General features: G+C 37.7%; 1 protein-coding gene across 1 annotated transcript in view; it reads right to left on the bottom strand.

Moving 5' to 3' along the window:
• The window catches only part of DDX10 (DEAD-box helicase 10), a 208,972-nt gene that overhangs the window by 157,041 nt on the left and 35,269 nt on the right, over positions 1-16,662 (bottom strand). The window contains exons 10-13 of the mRNA XM_081154586.1: positions 14,943-15,044; positions 13,698-13,785; positions 10,556-10,644; positions 7,222-7,702 (exon numbers count right to left, since the gene is read on the bottom strand). Of these exons, the coding sequence (XP_081010712.1) occupies positions 7,222-7,702; positions 10,556-10,644; positions 13,698-13,785; positions 14,943-15,044 (760 nt within the window). The remainder of the gene's footprint in view (positions 1-7,221; positions 7,703-10,555; positions 10,645-13,697; positions 13,786-14,942; positions 15,045-16,662) is intronic.

Raw genomic sequence — 16,662 nt, forward strand, 5'->3', positions numbered from 1 at the left:
TAACTGAGGCTGAGGCTGCTGGAATCCCAGGCAGTTCCTCTTAAAGGGCCTGCACACCGACTTACTCAGACTTACTTCCTCTGAGCTCCAGCCCTGGGACAGCAGCTTGAAAGGAACCAGGGACATTCAGGGAGGAACTGAATTGTTTGGCATCCAGGGCAAGGGCTGGAGAGGCAGCTTTCTCCCAGAGGTGCTGGCAGATGCCATTGTTCCTTTGATGAACCCTTCCCAGACAGAACCAGCAGACGTGTGCCATATCTGAGACTCCATCAAATTAGCTTACACTGTTTGCCCCACCCTGGTGATTCCATGAGACCCCACCCCAACCAACTTTCGGTCCCACCCAAGCTGTTTCCAGTGGCTTTTCCATACAAATGGCCTCTCTTGGCTCATGCTTCAGATTTTCCTAAAATCTCTCAAAACAAGCAGCATCTGGCCTCAGAGAGCCCTGTACCTCTTGCTAAGTGGCCTCAGGCCCAGCACTAGCAGCATCCAGCCTTGGTTCACAGCTTGGCCTTGCTTGGGCACCTCCAAGCCCAGCACAAGCAGCAGCCATCTGCAGATCTCTTTGTAGCTTATGCCTGGTGGCCCTGGGAAGAACACAGGTGGTGGCTAACCTTGGCCTGCACCTCCTAGGAGGCCCCAGAGCCAGCGTACCAGGTTGACAGATTCAGACCATGTGGAAGCACCAACACCCAACCACCTCCATAAGCAACACACTCAAGGGCAGATTCTGCGGGTACCAAAGCCCTGCTAAAGTAAGTTCTGCTCTGTGCTGTGAGTTCCTCCACAGTTGATCCTCCAAGGTGATTAGAGGGTGGTGGTCAGTGGTCACAGTCAGTCTTTGCAGTTGATCGACCTGGATAAATCCCTCCCACTGATGTGCCAACAGCAATCAAGACTCAACTACAACAGGAGGGTATACAGTCCACACAGGAGGTACAATTCCAGTGCTCAGCTGGGGTGATCAGGGAGGTTGTGCCACTGAACTCTACAGGACACCTACTACATTAGGCCACTCTACCAAGCCTGGAAGATATGCCAGCTCTACCTAATATGTAGAAACAAACACAGGAAGGTGGCCAAAATGAGGAGACAAAGAAACATAGCCGAAATGAAAGAACAGAACAAAACTCCAGAAAAAGAACTAAACAAAATGGAGAGAAACAATCTACTAGATGCAGAGTTCAAAACACTGGTTATAAGGATGCTTGAGGAACTTAGTGAGGACCTCAACAGCATAAAAAAGAACCAGTTACATATGAAGGCTACACTAACTGAAATGAAGAGTAATTTACATGGAATCAACAGAGAGTAGATGAAGCTGAGAATCAAATAAGCAATTTGGAATATAAGGAAGCAAAAAACGCCCAATCAGAACAGCAAAAAGAAAAACTCCAAAACAATGAGTATAAAGTAGGGAGCCTCTGGACAACTTCAAGCATGCCAACATTGTCATCATGGGGATACCAGAAGGAGAAGAGAGAGAGCAACAAATTGTTCAGAGCAACAATGTGAAAAAAATTATGACAGGAAACTTCCCTAATTTGATGAAGGAAACAGATATACAAGTCCAGGAAGCACAGAGAGTCCCAAACAAGATGAACTCAAAGAGGCCCACATCAAGACGCATTACAATTAAAATGTAAAAGGTTAAAGAGGGAGAATCTTAAAAGCAGCAAGAGAAAAGCAGTTAGTTACCTACAAGGGAGCTCCCATAAATCTGTCAGCTGATTTCTCAACAGAAACTTTGCAGGGAGTGGCACGAAGGGAGTGGCACGAAATATTCAAAGCCATGAAAAGCAAGAACCTACAGCCAAAATTACTCCAGAAGGGAGTGGCACGAAATATTCAAAGCCATGAAAAGCAAGAACCTACAGCCAAAATTACTCTACCTGCAAAACTATCATTTAGAATCGAAGGACAGATAGACCCTTCCTAAACATGAAAAAACTAAAGGAGTTCATCACCACCAAACCAGTATTATATGAAATGTTAAAAGGTCTTATTTAAGAAGAAGAAAAGATAAAAAATAAGAACAATAAAATGGCAATAAATACATATCTCTTAACAATTGAATCTACAAACAAAATGAATAAGCAGAACAGAAACAGACTCACAGATACAGAGAACTTTTTGTTGGTTGCCAGATGGTAGAGGGGTTGTAGGTGAGAAAGGCCTGGGAAGGGGGTGGGAGTGAGGTGGAGGGGAGCAATGGGGGTAAAATGGGGAACATCTGTAATACTCTCAATAATAAACTAATTTTTTCAAAAAAGATAAAAACTAGCCCAGCCAGGCTCAACCGCTGTCGACCTAGGATTCAGGCGATCAGGGTTCGATTCCCAGTCACGGCACATGGCCAGGTTGCGGGCTTGATCCCCAGTCGGGGGCGTGAAGGAGGCAGCCAATCAGTGACTCTCTCATCACTGATGTTTCTATCCCTCTCTCTCCCTTTTTCTCTCTCTGAAATCAATAATTTTTTTTTTTTTTTTTTAAAAGATAAAAATTTAAGGACCTGGGGCAGAATAGTGGCAGCGCTGCTGGGAAGTAAAAAAGACCACCAAAGACAATACTAAATGTAGAAATGACAGTAATCACAAAAAGCACCAATCATATATTGAGGCTCAAGTCAGGTGGGCCTAGGTAGAAATTCCAGTTCTGCCACTTCACTAACTGTGGAACATTAGGCAAGCAACCAAACCTTTCAGAGCCTGGTTCTTAACCTGAAAAATGGAGGGTAACTGCATATGATTGCAGTAAGAGATTAAGTAAAAGAGACACAATGTTCAAAGTGCATGGCAGATTATAGAAAACCGAAAGATGTTCATCACTTCCTGATACTTCTTTTACAAGACATAATTGTCTACAAGAAGTTTCTGGAAATAAGCTACCATGGTTTATTCCCATTTTAAATAGAATAATATGGGGATAAAAGACAGCTAAACCAGCACTCTCCTAAAATATTTCATCAGAATGCCCAATCAGTCCCCAAACAAAGGAATTACATTCTCTAATAACCATTATTATTTATTTATTTTTAAATATATCTTTATTGATTTCAGAGAGAGGAAGAGAGAGAGATAGAAACATCAATGATGAGAGTATCACTGATCAGCTGCAGCCGGCAACCTGGGCATGTGCCCTGACTGGGAATCAAACCCTGATCTTCTGGATCCTAGGTCAACGCTCAACTGCTGAGCAACACCCAGCTGGGCTCTAATATCCATTTTTAAATCAATATTAAAAATATAAACAATATCCATTACCTAATAACTTCTACATAGTATCTTCTAGAAATATACTGAACAGTATTAATATCCACAAAGACTTTGCCAGTTAACTAGACAGAGAACTGCACACAGAGAAAAATATTCCTATAATAATGAATTTAATGATTCCACATAAAAAAAAAGTCTACTGTTAATCCCATTTTTAGTTCTATTTATAAGTAACCAACTCATTTCTACAGGGCACTGTGCTTGACTGACATGGTTCTGATTATATCCAATTATAAACTCTCCATAAATAATTAGCTATGATGTCAACTAGACCTCTGATATCAGTGTACGGTTTGACACTCTTCAACTCTTCAGAGCAATGCAGGACACTGAGAATCTGGGACATGCTCTATCAACTATGCTACAATCATAAAAGCAAATTTGTTTCCTGATACTACACCTGAAGTAAATGAAATGCATCACTTTTTCTTTCTACAATAAGTCATGATTCAGAAAAAGACCTTATTTTCCAAAAACTACATCAGACACTGCATGGCTATGGCACTGGCAAAGCTCTATAACCCCCTGCCTGATACGTTCCTACTATACTTTATCACGTGGAAATAATAGCTAACGTTAACTACACTCCTTCTATGTATACAAACTGCCTTTCTATTTCTGATCATCATAATGCTTCCAACTATAGACACTGTTATTGGCCTCATTTTACAGAGACAGATAATAAGGCTCAGAAAGGCTAACTACTGAAATAGCTCCCCACACTAAACACATTCTTTGTTTTGCTCATTCTGTTCTCTTTGCTAGTTAGAATGCTTCTCCCCCTTCCTATTAACTCCTATCCATTCTTTAAGGTACAAGTTCCTCCAAGACATCTTCTCTAGTACAGTGCCAATATTAGAGCTTTAAAGCATTTGGTTGCATGAATGAATAAATGAGAAGAAAGCCAGGATTCCATGCTGAAATTCTGCTTTAATAATCTGCTACATTAACTAAAGTGTAAGCCTCAAAAACTCACTAAGTACCTAGCACAGTCCTTGGCACCTAGTAAGCAATCAGTAATTGCTGCTAGAAAGAGAAGAAAAGCGGGAGGAGAAAGGGAAAAAGAGAAAAAAGACAAAAAAACAAGAGGCAGAAAAATCCCAGCCTGAATATATCCAAATTTTGATTTGGAACTCAGAATATTTTTACAAGAGAATACTTATAAATAATAATTTAATAATAATGTTAGCTAATCTATGCTTTACCAACAACAGTGAGTTCTTACAATACTAAGAATTTCTGTGCAAAAATGTAAGACTCAATGTTAACAGAATATAGAATCAACTCTGTTACACAGAATAATCTACAAGTATCATTCAAATCTTAACTAAAACTGACCTATGTATACTGCTGGTGGGAATGCAGACTGGTGCAGCCACTATGGAAAACAGAATGGAGGTTCCTCAAAAAATTAAAAATGGAACTGCCATTTGACTCAGTGATCCCACTTCTAGGAATATATCCTAAGAATCCTGAAACACTAATCAGAAAGAACATATGCACCCCTATGTTCATAGCAGCGCAATTCACAATAGTTAAGACCTGGAAACAGCCCAAGTGCCCATCAGTAGATGAGTGGATAAAAAAGCTGTGGGACATTTACACCATGGAATTCTACGCAGCTGTAAAGAAGAATCTTGTACCCTTTGGGACAGTATGGAGGGACCTGGAGAATATTATGCTAAGTGAAATAAGCCAGGCAGAGAAGGACAAACATCACATGATCTCACTTATATGTGGAATCTAAAGAACATAATAAACTGATGAACAGAACAGATCCAGTGACATAGAAGCATGGAACAGACTGATGAATCTCAGAGGAAAGGTGGGGGTGGAAGGGTGGTTGGGGAGAGATTAACTGAAGAATTTATATGCTTATATGCATAACCCATGGACACAGACAACAGTGTGGTGAAGGCCTAGGGTGGGGAGTAGGTGCAGGGTGGAAGGGCTCAATGGGGGAAAAAGCTCTAATATTTTCAACAAAAACAAAAAAATTTTTAAAAAAACAAAACTGACCTACGTTTACTGTTAAGAAATCTTTAGCCTGGCTGGTGTTGCTCAGAGGTTGAGCAACGACCTATGAACCAGAAGGTCACCAGTTTGATTCCCGGTCAGGGCACATGCCAGGGCTGTGGGCTCAATCATCAGTGTGGGAGTGTGTAGGAGGCCGGCAGCCGATCTATGTTTCTCTCACTCCGATGTTTCTCTCTCTGTCCCTCTCCCTCCCTCTCTCTCTAAAATCAATAAAAACATATTTTAAAAAGAAGAACACCTACTGAGCTAAAATGAATCTACCAATCAGTCTCACTTCAAAAAATTATAAAATGTGAAAGACAAAAGTATATGCTTAGAGATTTCATTCTCATATTTAAGAAAATGTACTAAAATCATTTTCAGTTTAATCATTTTAATTACATATCCATGCTCTTCTATAATACTTGCTCTGCAGGTCAACTTTCTTGACATTCAACAGCCAATAAAATTAGTCAGAACGTAAGTATCTTCCCCTATGGTGGGAAACCAACCAAGCTTCTCTTACTGCCTTAGTGCCTGATCCCTCTCTCATGGCTCCATGACTCAGGATTCCCTTTCCATTCCTAAGGCAATCTGTTTCTCTGTCCATTCCTTGACTGTGTCAAACATTAAAAGACTGACAGAAGACATTACCTGCACCTGGCATTCAGTACCTCTTTTCTCCATTCATGCCCAAGTCTAAAGAAGTAAACATCAATTCTGTACTCCAAGTGTCTGCACACAATAGGTAAACCAAAATTATTTACAGTGTTGTCAATTACACTGACATTGCCCATTTAGAGAAAGCAAATTACACACAAATCATGGTAGGCAAAAGGATAGAGTAGAAAGAGAATGTGATTTGGCATCAGAGATGGGTTTAAGCACTAATTCTACCACTATGGCTTTGAAAAAATTTAAATATACCTGCCTTTCCTGTCATGAGGAAAAAATGAGAACTTATAAGTATTTGGTATATGATAAACCATGAAATAAACATTTTTATCAATGACAATGATATTATTATTAAATAAATTCTGTATAATCTGCAACCCAATGTGTTCTCACTGGCTCCAAGCCTCAAAAGAGTTTGACAAATCTCCCTCTTCAAAGAGGGCAAAAGAAAAAGGTAATCATGACAGACAGACTAGCTTGTGGTACACTAATGAAACCAGTTTGTATGGCTGGCTGGTATGTTTTCCAAACCAGCAATGGAACAAAACCAGCAATGTCTGAAAAACTACTTAGTCTCCCAAGAGGAATACACTCATTTACATGTGTAAGTGATAGTATTATTTCCCCTTTTGTGTATGGTTTATTTGGTTCTCATTACTTTATAAGGCCTATCCTTACAAATAGGTAATAAAGAAAAAAAGCAGCCTGCAGGGAATGATACAGTGCAATACTAAAATATAAAATGCAAGAAACAAAGGCTAAAATAGAAAGCTTATTGAGATAGTGGATGCAAAATCACACTCAAAAACAAATGCTCTAGCTGATCAATGTTTCACTCTCATAGATGTTTCTCTCCCTCTCTCTGAAATCAACAAAAACATATTTTAAAGCACTTTAAAAAAAAAAAAATCAGAAGTAGTATATGAAGAATCACAATGAAGTATCCTCACACCATAAACCATGAAACCCCATCACCTTCCTTAATGTTATAATCATGACTCTGGCTCCTTTAAAAACATGCATCAGAATACCAGTAAATGAGAAGATTAAGAGTTCCCAAAGTTATAAAAAATGGTAATTCTTTGGCACCTATCTCTAAATATGGGGAAAAAGAGGGAGAGTTCACTGCAGCAAGTCATTCTACAAATTCCTTCTAGCTCTTGCTTTCCCATAGTTGCCCAAAGGCAACAAAGCAACACACAATAAGTGGTGGTGGGAAATAATATAAGACCCTCTATGGGAGCACACTTACCTGTAATGCTTTATTCTCTTTAAGGTCCAACCCAAACACGTTGTGCCTCTTCACCTTAAAGAAATCAGCACCGAGTCCGCCTTCCTCCTCCTCCTCCTCCTCCTCTCTGTCCAAGAACTGCACGGGAGACTCCCTGGTCTCCTGTGACTCCTCAGCGCCAGGGACAGAATGAGGCTGATACCCTTTTGCTTTTCCAAGTTTTTCTTCCAGTTCTTCCTCATCTTCCGTCTCTCCTTCCTCTTCATCGCTAATGCCATTAGCAAGGCCACCCTCTGTCGCTTCCGGTCTTTTCCCACCTTTCTGAAGGATGGACATTTTCTCATTGAAGTAGGCTCTAAATTCTTCCACTTCATCATTGGTGAGGGAGGGAGCCCTTGGCTCACTCACTTTTTCATCTTGGCTCACTATCAATTCTTTGGTGGCCTGTTTCTGCATTTTCTGAAGAAATCTTACCCGTGGTGCCACAGCAAGACCAAGAGACCTTAAATATGGGCAAATAAAAACAGTTATCTCGATACACTGATGGTATATTTATGGTTATTATCAAACAGTTTCTCAAGAGTTGGGATCTATTTTTAGAGCTTTTTTCCAAAGAAAATGTTCCTCTGAGATACAAAATCGTGACAGGTTAGATGATCCAAAAGGCAAGCCAGAAAATACTGAATACCTGTCAGAAAACATTGAAGATACCCCATTTTTCATTAAGAGGTTAACACGTTACAAAATAGAGAGCATGAGACCAGAAACAAAGAAACGATGCAGTACTAGATCTGCCTGCTTCCAGTTTAACTCTTTCAGCCTCAGCTTCCTGAAACATGGGAAAACAGCACCTACCAGACCCATCTCACAATTGTTGTGGAGATCTGATAAACTAACTCTATGAAAACACTGTAAAACGATGCTACTAAAGCTGGAAAAGACATGGCCATGAAAGGACAAAACATAGGCAAAGAATAATCTCCAGTATCATCGTCCTCCCTTCTGAGAGACATAATGACTATCACTTCTATAAAAAAGAGTTTTAAACCAGAGACCAAAAATAAAAAATTATTTTCTCTTCTAATGTCAAGATTCACTTTATGATCAGGTCTTTCCCAGCTTCTAAATTCCCACTGATAGACCGAAAATAAACTCTTAAAAGCAAGGCCTTCTATAATAAACAGCTAATATTACAACATGTTTCCATTGTCTTTTTACCTATAAGACGTGACTCATAGAAAATGAGAGGTATAATGGTAACATGTAATTTCAGAAATAGGACTGTTAGGGTTGAAATCCTGGCTCTGTCACTTACTAGTATGATCAAAGGACATTATCGAATCTCTCTATACCTCAGTTCCTTCATTTGCAAAATAGCGTGGTAAGAGTACCTACGTCATAGGGTTGTTGTAAAAATAAAATGTTCATAGATGCAATGCACTTAAAATAGTCCCTGGCACACAGGCAGCCACTACTGAGACTTGTCATTATTGCTACTATAGGGGCTATGGATTAGGATCACAAGCTCATATCAAATCATTTCTCTCAGTGTATTACAGTTACATTTATATGTCCCTCTAAGCTCCTAAAACTTGCAGCTCCTTTAAGGCAGAGTACATGCTATACATCTGTAATTTTCACAGCTAGCACAATAAGCTGTACACATGAGGTATTCAAACACATTTCTTTAGTAAAATAATTTTTAAACCTTTATTATATCCTGCATACATAGCACTGTTTTAGGTATCAAAGGCTTCTAAAGGAAATTATAGATCAAGAAAATTATAGATCTAGACATGCACAAAAATTAACTAAAAACACCATATTAAACTGTTCCAATAATTTAGATACCGAAGTTACCTTTCTGCCTTCCCTAAGCATCACCAATAAAAAGCAAAGGTCTTCAACTATAAACAGATGAGATTTACTGGCATCTATAGCAATAAAATGTACCCTAAATATGGTCCCACAGTGTTCAAGAGCTGTGCTTCTCCTGTTTAATATCTCAACTAAGTCACTCAGAAAACCAGGACAGAACTTCACAAAACACAAAAATCAGCTAATAACCTAAACCATGATTTGTATTCACAAATGGTAAATTAGGAACTGGTGCATAAATAAACACACAAAAATGTGCTATCTATGGCATGTGGTTTTTCATCCATAACCTACACCAGTGATTTTCAACCGGTGTGCCATAAGAATTTTTAAAACATGCAGTACCTGACCATTTAGTCAGAGCACTGACCTCTTTTCCCTTAGACTGTAGAATAAAAAAATGGCAACAGCCAGCACAACAGTAGCCGTCCGGTGTGAATAAATCAAAAGTATTCCTTTTTTTGGTCAGATCCACAAAAAATATATTTTTTGGTGTGCCGCAGAATTTTAGTAATTAGTTTATGTGTGCCTTGAGACGAAAAAGATTCTAAATCACTGCCCTTACTTCTGTTATCTAGCAATTTAAATGGTTCTAAAATGTTACAACTGACAAATTACCAATTCTACTATACCTGCAATCTAACATGAAGAATAGAAAGCAGCAGCTCACCCAGATACAAGTTATTAGACTCATTTTAAAGGTAAAGACACTCAAATTCCTGGAGAACAGGCCAAATATGCAGACCTTGCCTTGAAAGTACATATTTCATAAATTTCATGCTGAAATTCAAATTATGATTAACCTCAAGGGTGTTTCTATAGGATATTATCAATGTTTTTCCAACAGGTAGAACCCCATTGCAAAATGGACACTGCTCCTTTATAGCCAAAAAAGTTAGAAAAAAATTCTGCAAATACTAAGCCAAAACAAGACCAAGAGTTCCATTTTCATATAATAGTAACCTCAGTTACTAAACAGGGACATTTTGCCATGGTAACAGTGAGTACCTATAAGAAACACCAACACACAAAGAATATTTAGGCGATATGCAGTACAGAAAATCAATCTAAAATAAGGGAAGAACTGACAAAGAGATTGGTATCCAAAGCATAAAAAGAACCATCTGCTGTAATAATACAGGTCAGCATTTCAGACAGTAAGATGACTACAGACGTTTAAAGATTTCTAAGAATGCTTATCAATTGCTACCCATCTCTTTTAAGACCGTACTATAGGAAGCTGCCAGTGTAACTTTAGGGGAATTATCCTTACAAGTAAGAAACTTCTTTCTGGTAACAAGGATTGAACGCTCAGCTAGTTTTCCATTTTATAGAACCTTTTCCTCTGCAGATCTTTAACAGATTCTCTTAATGTAAGGCAGAGTGGTTTAAACTAGGACTCTCAGAGAACCAGGTTTCAAAGAAATCCCCTCTAACTTTGGGGACCCGAAACTAGAACTGTGACAGGAATACTTACAGGGCATATTCAGGTATAGGCAACCGGCTCACATCAAATACTTCCTTATCCTTCATCAGGTACACCGAACGCACATAGGAGACAAAACACTGTAAAAGCAAGAGGTTTAAGTACATGGCATACAACAGTCGGAGTGGAAAATGAATTAAAGGAAGATAAAGAAAATTGACCAGAGGAATAAATTCAACAGTAGTGAAAAACCTCAGAGACAGTTCAGTATATCCCCATTCCACAAAAACAAAACAGTAATAGTAAAAAAAGACTTTAGGCTTGGTTTCATCAAGCCAACTCAACACAGAATATCACCTTCTCAAGAAGCTACTCTAGAAGTTATTATTGCTCAGTTACAAAATGGTGTGATGGGGGAAAACGTAGGCTTTAGAATAATACAGATGATAACCTGCGCTCCAAATTTTACTCAGTGAGCAAGTTTCTTATTTCTGTCAGTTGCCTCACCTATCAGAGATAACAGCACCTTCTACTGTGAGGATTAAATGAGAAAATGCATGTAGAACACCTAGGTTTATTTTCTGGAATGCAGTAAGTATCAATAAATGCTTGTTATTAGTAATAACTATTATTGTAGTAGTCAAAGGATGTTTTCCAGTAAAACATGATTTTACCATTTCTAATTAAATTAAGCTTATAAAATCATGACAGGAACAAGTTTATTTCTAAAGTTTATTCCTTTTCTATTATAATTTCAAATAATTTATCATCATTACAATCTCAAGTAATTTGTCATCATGCAATACTTTCTTCTGTTTTGTTTTTTTTAAAGAACTACCTTTATGCCAAGAGCTATACAGACCAAAATTAAACATGGTCCTGATCCTCTGTCAGTTTGTAAAATAAGCAGGCAACAAAGATTATGAAACACATCTAAGCAAGCATTTTTATTTTTAGATTTTAAAATTAACATTTGTAAACTATATTTAATTCCCATTTGTGTATTTCTCAACTTCACATTTTCTCTAACTTTACGCCAATCCTTTCTTCAAAGCACTTACATGAATCTTCAAACCATTTTCCCACTTTCCCTGTCTACATAGGCAGGAACAATGAATGGCTCCAGTTCAAGGATAATTTTTTTCCCCTACAATCATCCACAAGAAATCACCCCAGTTGCTTATCATTTTTGTTCTATCCAGATGAAAACCAAAAGCTAGAAAATCAATTTTATGAAACTAGAGAGCTTGCTGATGCTGGCAATACAGTTAGCCATGCTGCTAAGCCATGCGTGAAACCCAATAAATCACATCATTTATTTCAATGTGCTTTTTCTACAATCTTTGTTCTGGAAGGCTCATTTTGTGGTATGCACAAACCAATGAAACACCATTCCTCCAGTGTTTCTTATTTTCTGATTCATAACCGAATGACTTCTTGGGTATGTGATAAGTCACAACATATCAGAATTTATGTATATTATTTTGAAATGTATATACTATTTCCAAAGCTTTTAAAGGAAAGATTGCACTCCTAGCTTAAAGTATGTATGCTAGACAAAACATGTACATTCCCAAATAAATGCACAAAGAACCTAAGAAGAAAAAAAAGTGTTCAAAGGCCTTTTCATTACATTTCAGGTGAAAATGCTTCGAAGAAAGGATTGGCGTAAAGTTAGAGAAAATGTGAAGTTGAACTTATAGAAGTCCAACTTTGCATAGTTCATTATTTGGTTTTCTTATATTGTGGAATTAAATTTCTCAAGGTTATCATGGAAGTTCTGAAGGCAGACCTAAATCGAAATCTCAGGGTTGCCACTTAATAGTCATGTTGCCCTGGACAATTTTTAATTTTCTCAAGGTCCTACATACTATCTACAAAATCCAATCAGTATCACCTACCTCACAGGTTGTTGGAAAGATTAAAACAATACACCAACTGCCACATAAAGTCATGTCATGGCTAAGTGCCTAGCACATAGTAAGCATTCAACTTCTAGCTTTTATCATGTTATCTGAAGTAGAGAGATGATAATTTGATTAAATATAACATAATTTTTTAAAATGTAAGACCTGCTCCTTAAATAAAACTTCCTTGCTGACATTACTCAGTTTCAAAACTATAACATAAAAGCCAGACTACTGTTTTTCTGCTTGGGCTCCTCCCTCTATCAGGAAGCCCTTTCCATATCGCCTCTATTTTCTTCCTCCCACTTCGTTTATCTGCTGAAATAGAATCCAACCTCTGAATCCCTACTCTCTAACTCACTGTCGATGTGTTATGGTAAGTGCAGATGTAGATGTCATATGTAGATCTCATAACTATGATATAAGTAAAAGAGTGGTGAAAATGAAAAGCTTTATAACAGGGACTCAAATATATGATAATTCAAAGACTGGGTAGCTGTACTCACAATGCAAATTAATTTCACATCTTCCTTTTCAAAAGAATCTACTGCCAGGACTGTAAGAACTAAAAATAAGTTAACTAAAAGTGACACTTCATTTAATATTTACTAATCAAGAGAATTTCTAAGTCCAGAAAAGTAATTTAGGAGCATTAAGTCATATTTATTGATTAAAATCTCATTCCTAAAGACAACTTAGCAAAAGTGTTATACTTTTTAGAAATTTAACCTAATCTAAGAAATGTTAATCTTATAGTCAAGAAAGTGCAATCAGGAGTTATAGTAACTTAACTGAAGAAATTAAAAGTTGATAACTTTTCAAGTATACCAGAAATCAGGTCACTATGCACTTAAAAATCATCTTTAAGCCCTGGCCCGTGTGGCTCATTTGACTGGGCATCGTCCCATGCACAGAAGGGTTGCTGGTTCAACTCCTGGTCAGGGCACATGCCCCAGTTTCAAGTTCAGTCCCTGGTATGGAGCATGCAGGAGGTAGCCAATCAAAGTTTCACTCTCCCTCCCTCTCTAAAAAAAAAAAAAAAATCAGTAAAAAATCTTTTTTTTTTAAATCACCTTTAAGAGGATTTTCTATGGACAAGTAATAGACATTTTCCCAGGTTACTACAAGAAATATAAAATTTTCTAAAAGTTAAAGAATAAGTTAATTTTATCTGGAAACTACACTACTTGAATATCTAAAGCATAATCATGCAAAAGTGATGAAACTTAACTTTATTATACATATGCTCCATTCCAATGAAGTTATCTAATTCAAAAATGACTTACCCTTTGAGCTCTTTCTTTTAAATCTTGATCTTGAGCTAAAAACGATTCAAGCTTTTTCTGGACATCAATAAGTTTTTCTGGATTAATTCTTTGTAACAAAAACATAAAGGTTAAAGATATCTCAATTTTGGAAACTGATAATAGTACACAGCATTTTCCTATTTTCCTCAGTACTTTTAAGTCTATAACATTATCTATATCTCATCTATGAGGCAGATTAGACTAAAATTACACTAGACAGAAATGTGACTCTTCTTGCATATTATTAATAATGCAGGAAAAAGAAATGAAAGATCAAAGATCTCTCTAAACATCTCATGCTGGGTGAGTGAAATATACTAAGGTTAATTACACAGTTAGCATTGGTAACTTCTTAAGTCTATAAAGTTAGAAAGCAGCCTTTTATGGGAGATGATGAATCATTACTGAAATGGAATAAATGAAATCTAATATCATTTGTGTACCACTTTCATTCAAATATCATAAAACCAACTTCAAATAAACAAGTCACCAAAGGATATTAATATCGTTTTCCTTATCTGAATATTAAGCACAGTATAAAAAAAGTGTTACTTAACTCTGCCCAGGTAGGCTACAGGAATAAATGAAATTCTTACAAGGGTATGGTTTTCACAAAAGAAACCCCACTTGTTTTGATTTAGACTGAAACACTTTGTTCCTGCAAGGCTGAGGTGATGACAGGCGGTAGTAGATGAGGTGGTTTTAATTTACTTGTTTGCTTTTTAATTATAGAAAATTTCAAAACATACAAACCTAGAAAACTTTCACTCAGACTCAACAAGTACCAACTCACAACCAATATTGTTTCATCTAAACTCCCACTCCTGCCCCCAATTAAACAGCCTTCCCAATTATTTCCCTCCAAATAAATGTCAGGGTGTTTCAAGGACCCCAATGCAAGTGAGCCTCTGTTTGGTTCTGCTAACACTCAATCTAAACACCTTCAATGACGGGGGACACAATCCTCTGAAACGGGCAGAAAACTCTAAAAATTTTCACCCATGAGATCTAATCCTTTCAACTACCAATGTCTCCTGAAGATAACAAGTTCTATTTTTCATCTTATTTCTCCACTAACAGTCTCCTGTAAAAGTTAAAAACAAAAAAATGTCACAGACCAGACAGAATAGATCAGAGGGAGGAGGGACTAGGCATACATAATGAAGCATAATAATTTCATGCCGTCATTACCCTACCAATCACATCATCACGCCAGTTTCTTACTTGATTTCCTTCACGGGCACTTTCTTCTGGAGAAGCTGCCGCACCATCCCTTCTTCTTCTGAGGGAAGTAAAATTAATAAAGCTTCACCATCCTCCTTATACCTAAACAAAAAAAACCAAGATCTCTTCCACATCAATGGAGTCTGATGAATAGATAACATGTAAGCAAATTCACCTAATTAATAAATATTAGGAATGCCAATTTTTTAAATTTCTGTCACAACAAAAAACTAGGGCTCTGACTACCTTTTTCAAATTTTCATGACTGGTTAAAATTCCTAGTGACTTTGTGGCTCTACCACAATAGATATAGATCTTAAGAAACATATCAGTTAAAAAGAATTTTTCTTTTTTCTTCTTTTTTTAATCTTCATCCAAGGATATGTTTAGAGAGAGGAAGGGGGAGACAGAGAAACATCGATTGGTTGCCTCCATATGCACCCCAACTGGGGATCATACCACAAACTAGGTAATGTGCCCTGACCAGGAATCTAACCCCAACCTTTTGGTGCACAGGGTGACGCTCCAACCAACTGAGCCACCCAGTCAGGGCTAAAAGAATTTCTTAAATAGCTCTCTACCTATAGCAAAGAGACAATTTCTCATTCAAGTCACTAGAGTGTTGTAATAAATTCAGTCATTTAATCAACATGGAACCTACTACATTAAGGAAATCTAATCATCTTCCCAGGGATTTGACTACTAAGAAATGGGCCTCTACCCAGGTGAAAAACTTGCCTCCAACGCACGTACTTCTTCTCTCTTACTGAGTAAAATCTTATTTAACACTGTACTCAGAAATGTCTACATAAGCAGGCCACAAGGCACCCACACTTACTTAGGCTTCTTGTACTACTTGAATGCAGATCTCCATGAGACCTTAGTGTCAGCTATTACATGCAAGCAGTAAGACAGAATGGAATTGGGTATTTGTGGAAATTTTTTAAAGACACTAAAGAAAAAGTAATCTCAAAGCACTCTCTTCAGGGTTCATTCCATAAAATAAAGGGGGGAACATTTTTCTAGTTAACCAAATAAATTATTTACTGAGAAACTGAGCCACTGATAAACAAGAACACAGAGAAATAGAAGATGAATATTCTTATCTTCATTGATCTAACAATCCAGTTCACTAGAAAAGACACACACACACAAAAGCAGGAGATTTTTTTTTTTTTTAAAAGCCCCAAAATGGTAAATGAGTGTCAAAGGACAACCACAGGCAATAAATGCCACGAACTCAGAAGTGAAAAGAGACCACTCAGGGTTAGCCAGAGAAAAACAGAAACACAGCAGTTGGAACCTGAGGTAGGCCTTGAAAATAGGAAGGAAAAAGCTAAGGAATCCCAAAGGGGTTCCATGAACAAAGAGTAGCACAAACAAAAGAATGGAAACTGGAAAGTACAAGGCAAACATAGAAAGAAACTCAACTGAGCCAGTACATGTAAGTCAACAGCAGGAAAGGTTGCTCGGAAGGTACATTAGTCTGGCCTGCGAGAATCCCTGGAAGCCTCTGAGAGAGACCGGATACCACCTCCATGTGAGCAGAATTTCATCACCTAGCATGGGAGGGAAACTGGCTCTGCTGATTCACTGTTTGTTCTGTGCTATAAAGACTGAAGGCCATTTTTACATCCCATGTTGACTTCAGGGCCCCTTCTCTGCAGAAACTGCAGGGTCATACCTTTATAGAAGTATGTGCAGGTGTGTCTTTACATGT

Source organism: Miniopterus schreibersii (assembly GCF_964146895.1).
Source record: "Miniopterus schreibersii genome assembly, chromosome: 12".
Classification (NCBI taxonomy): domain Eukaryota; kingdom Metazoa; phylum Chordata; class Mammalia; order Chiroptera; family Miniopteridae; genus Miniopterus; species Miniopterus schreibersii.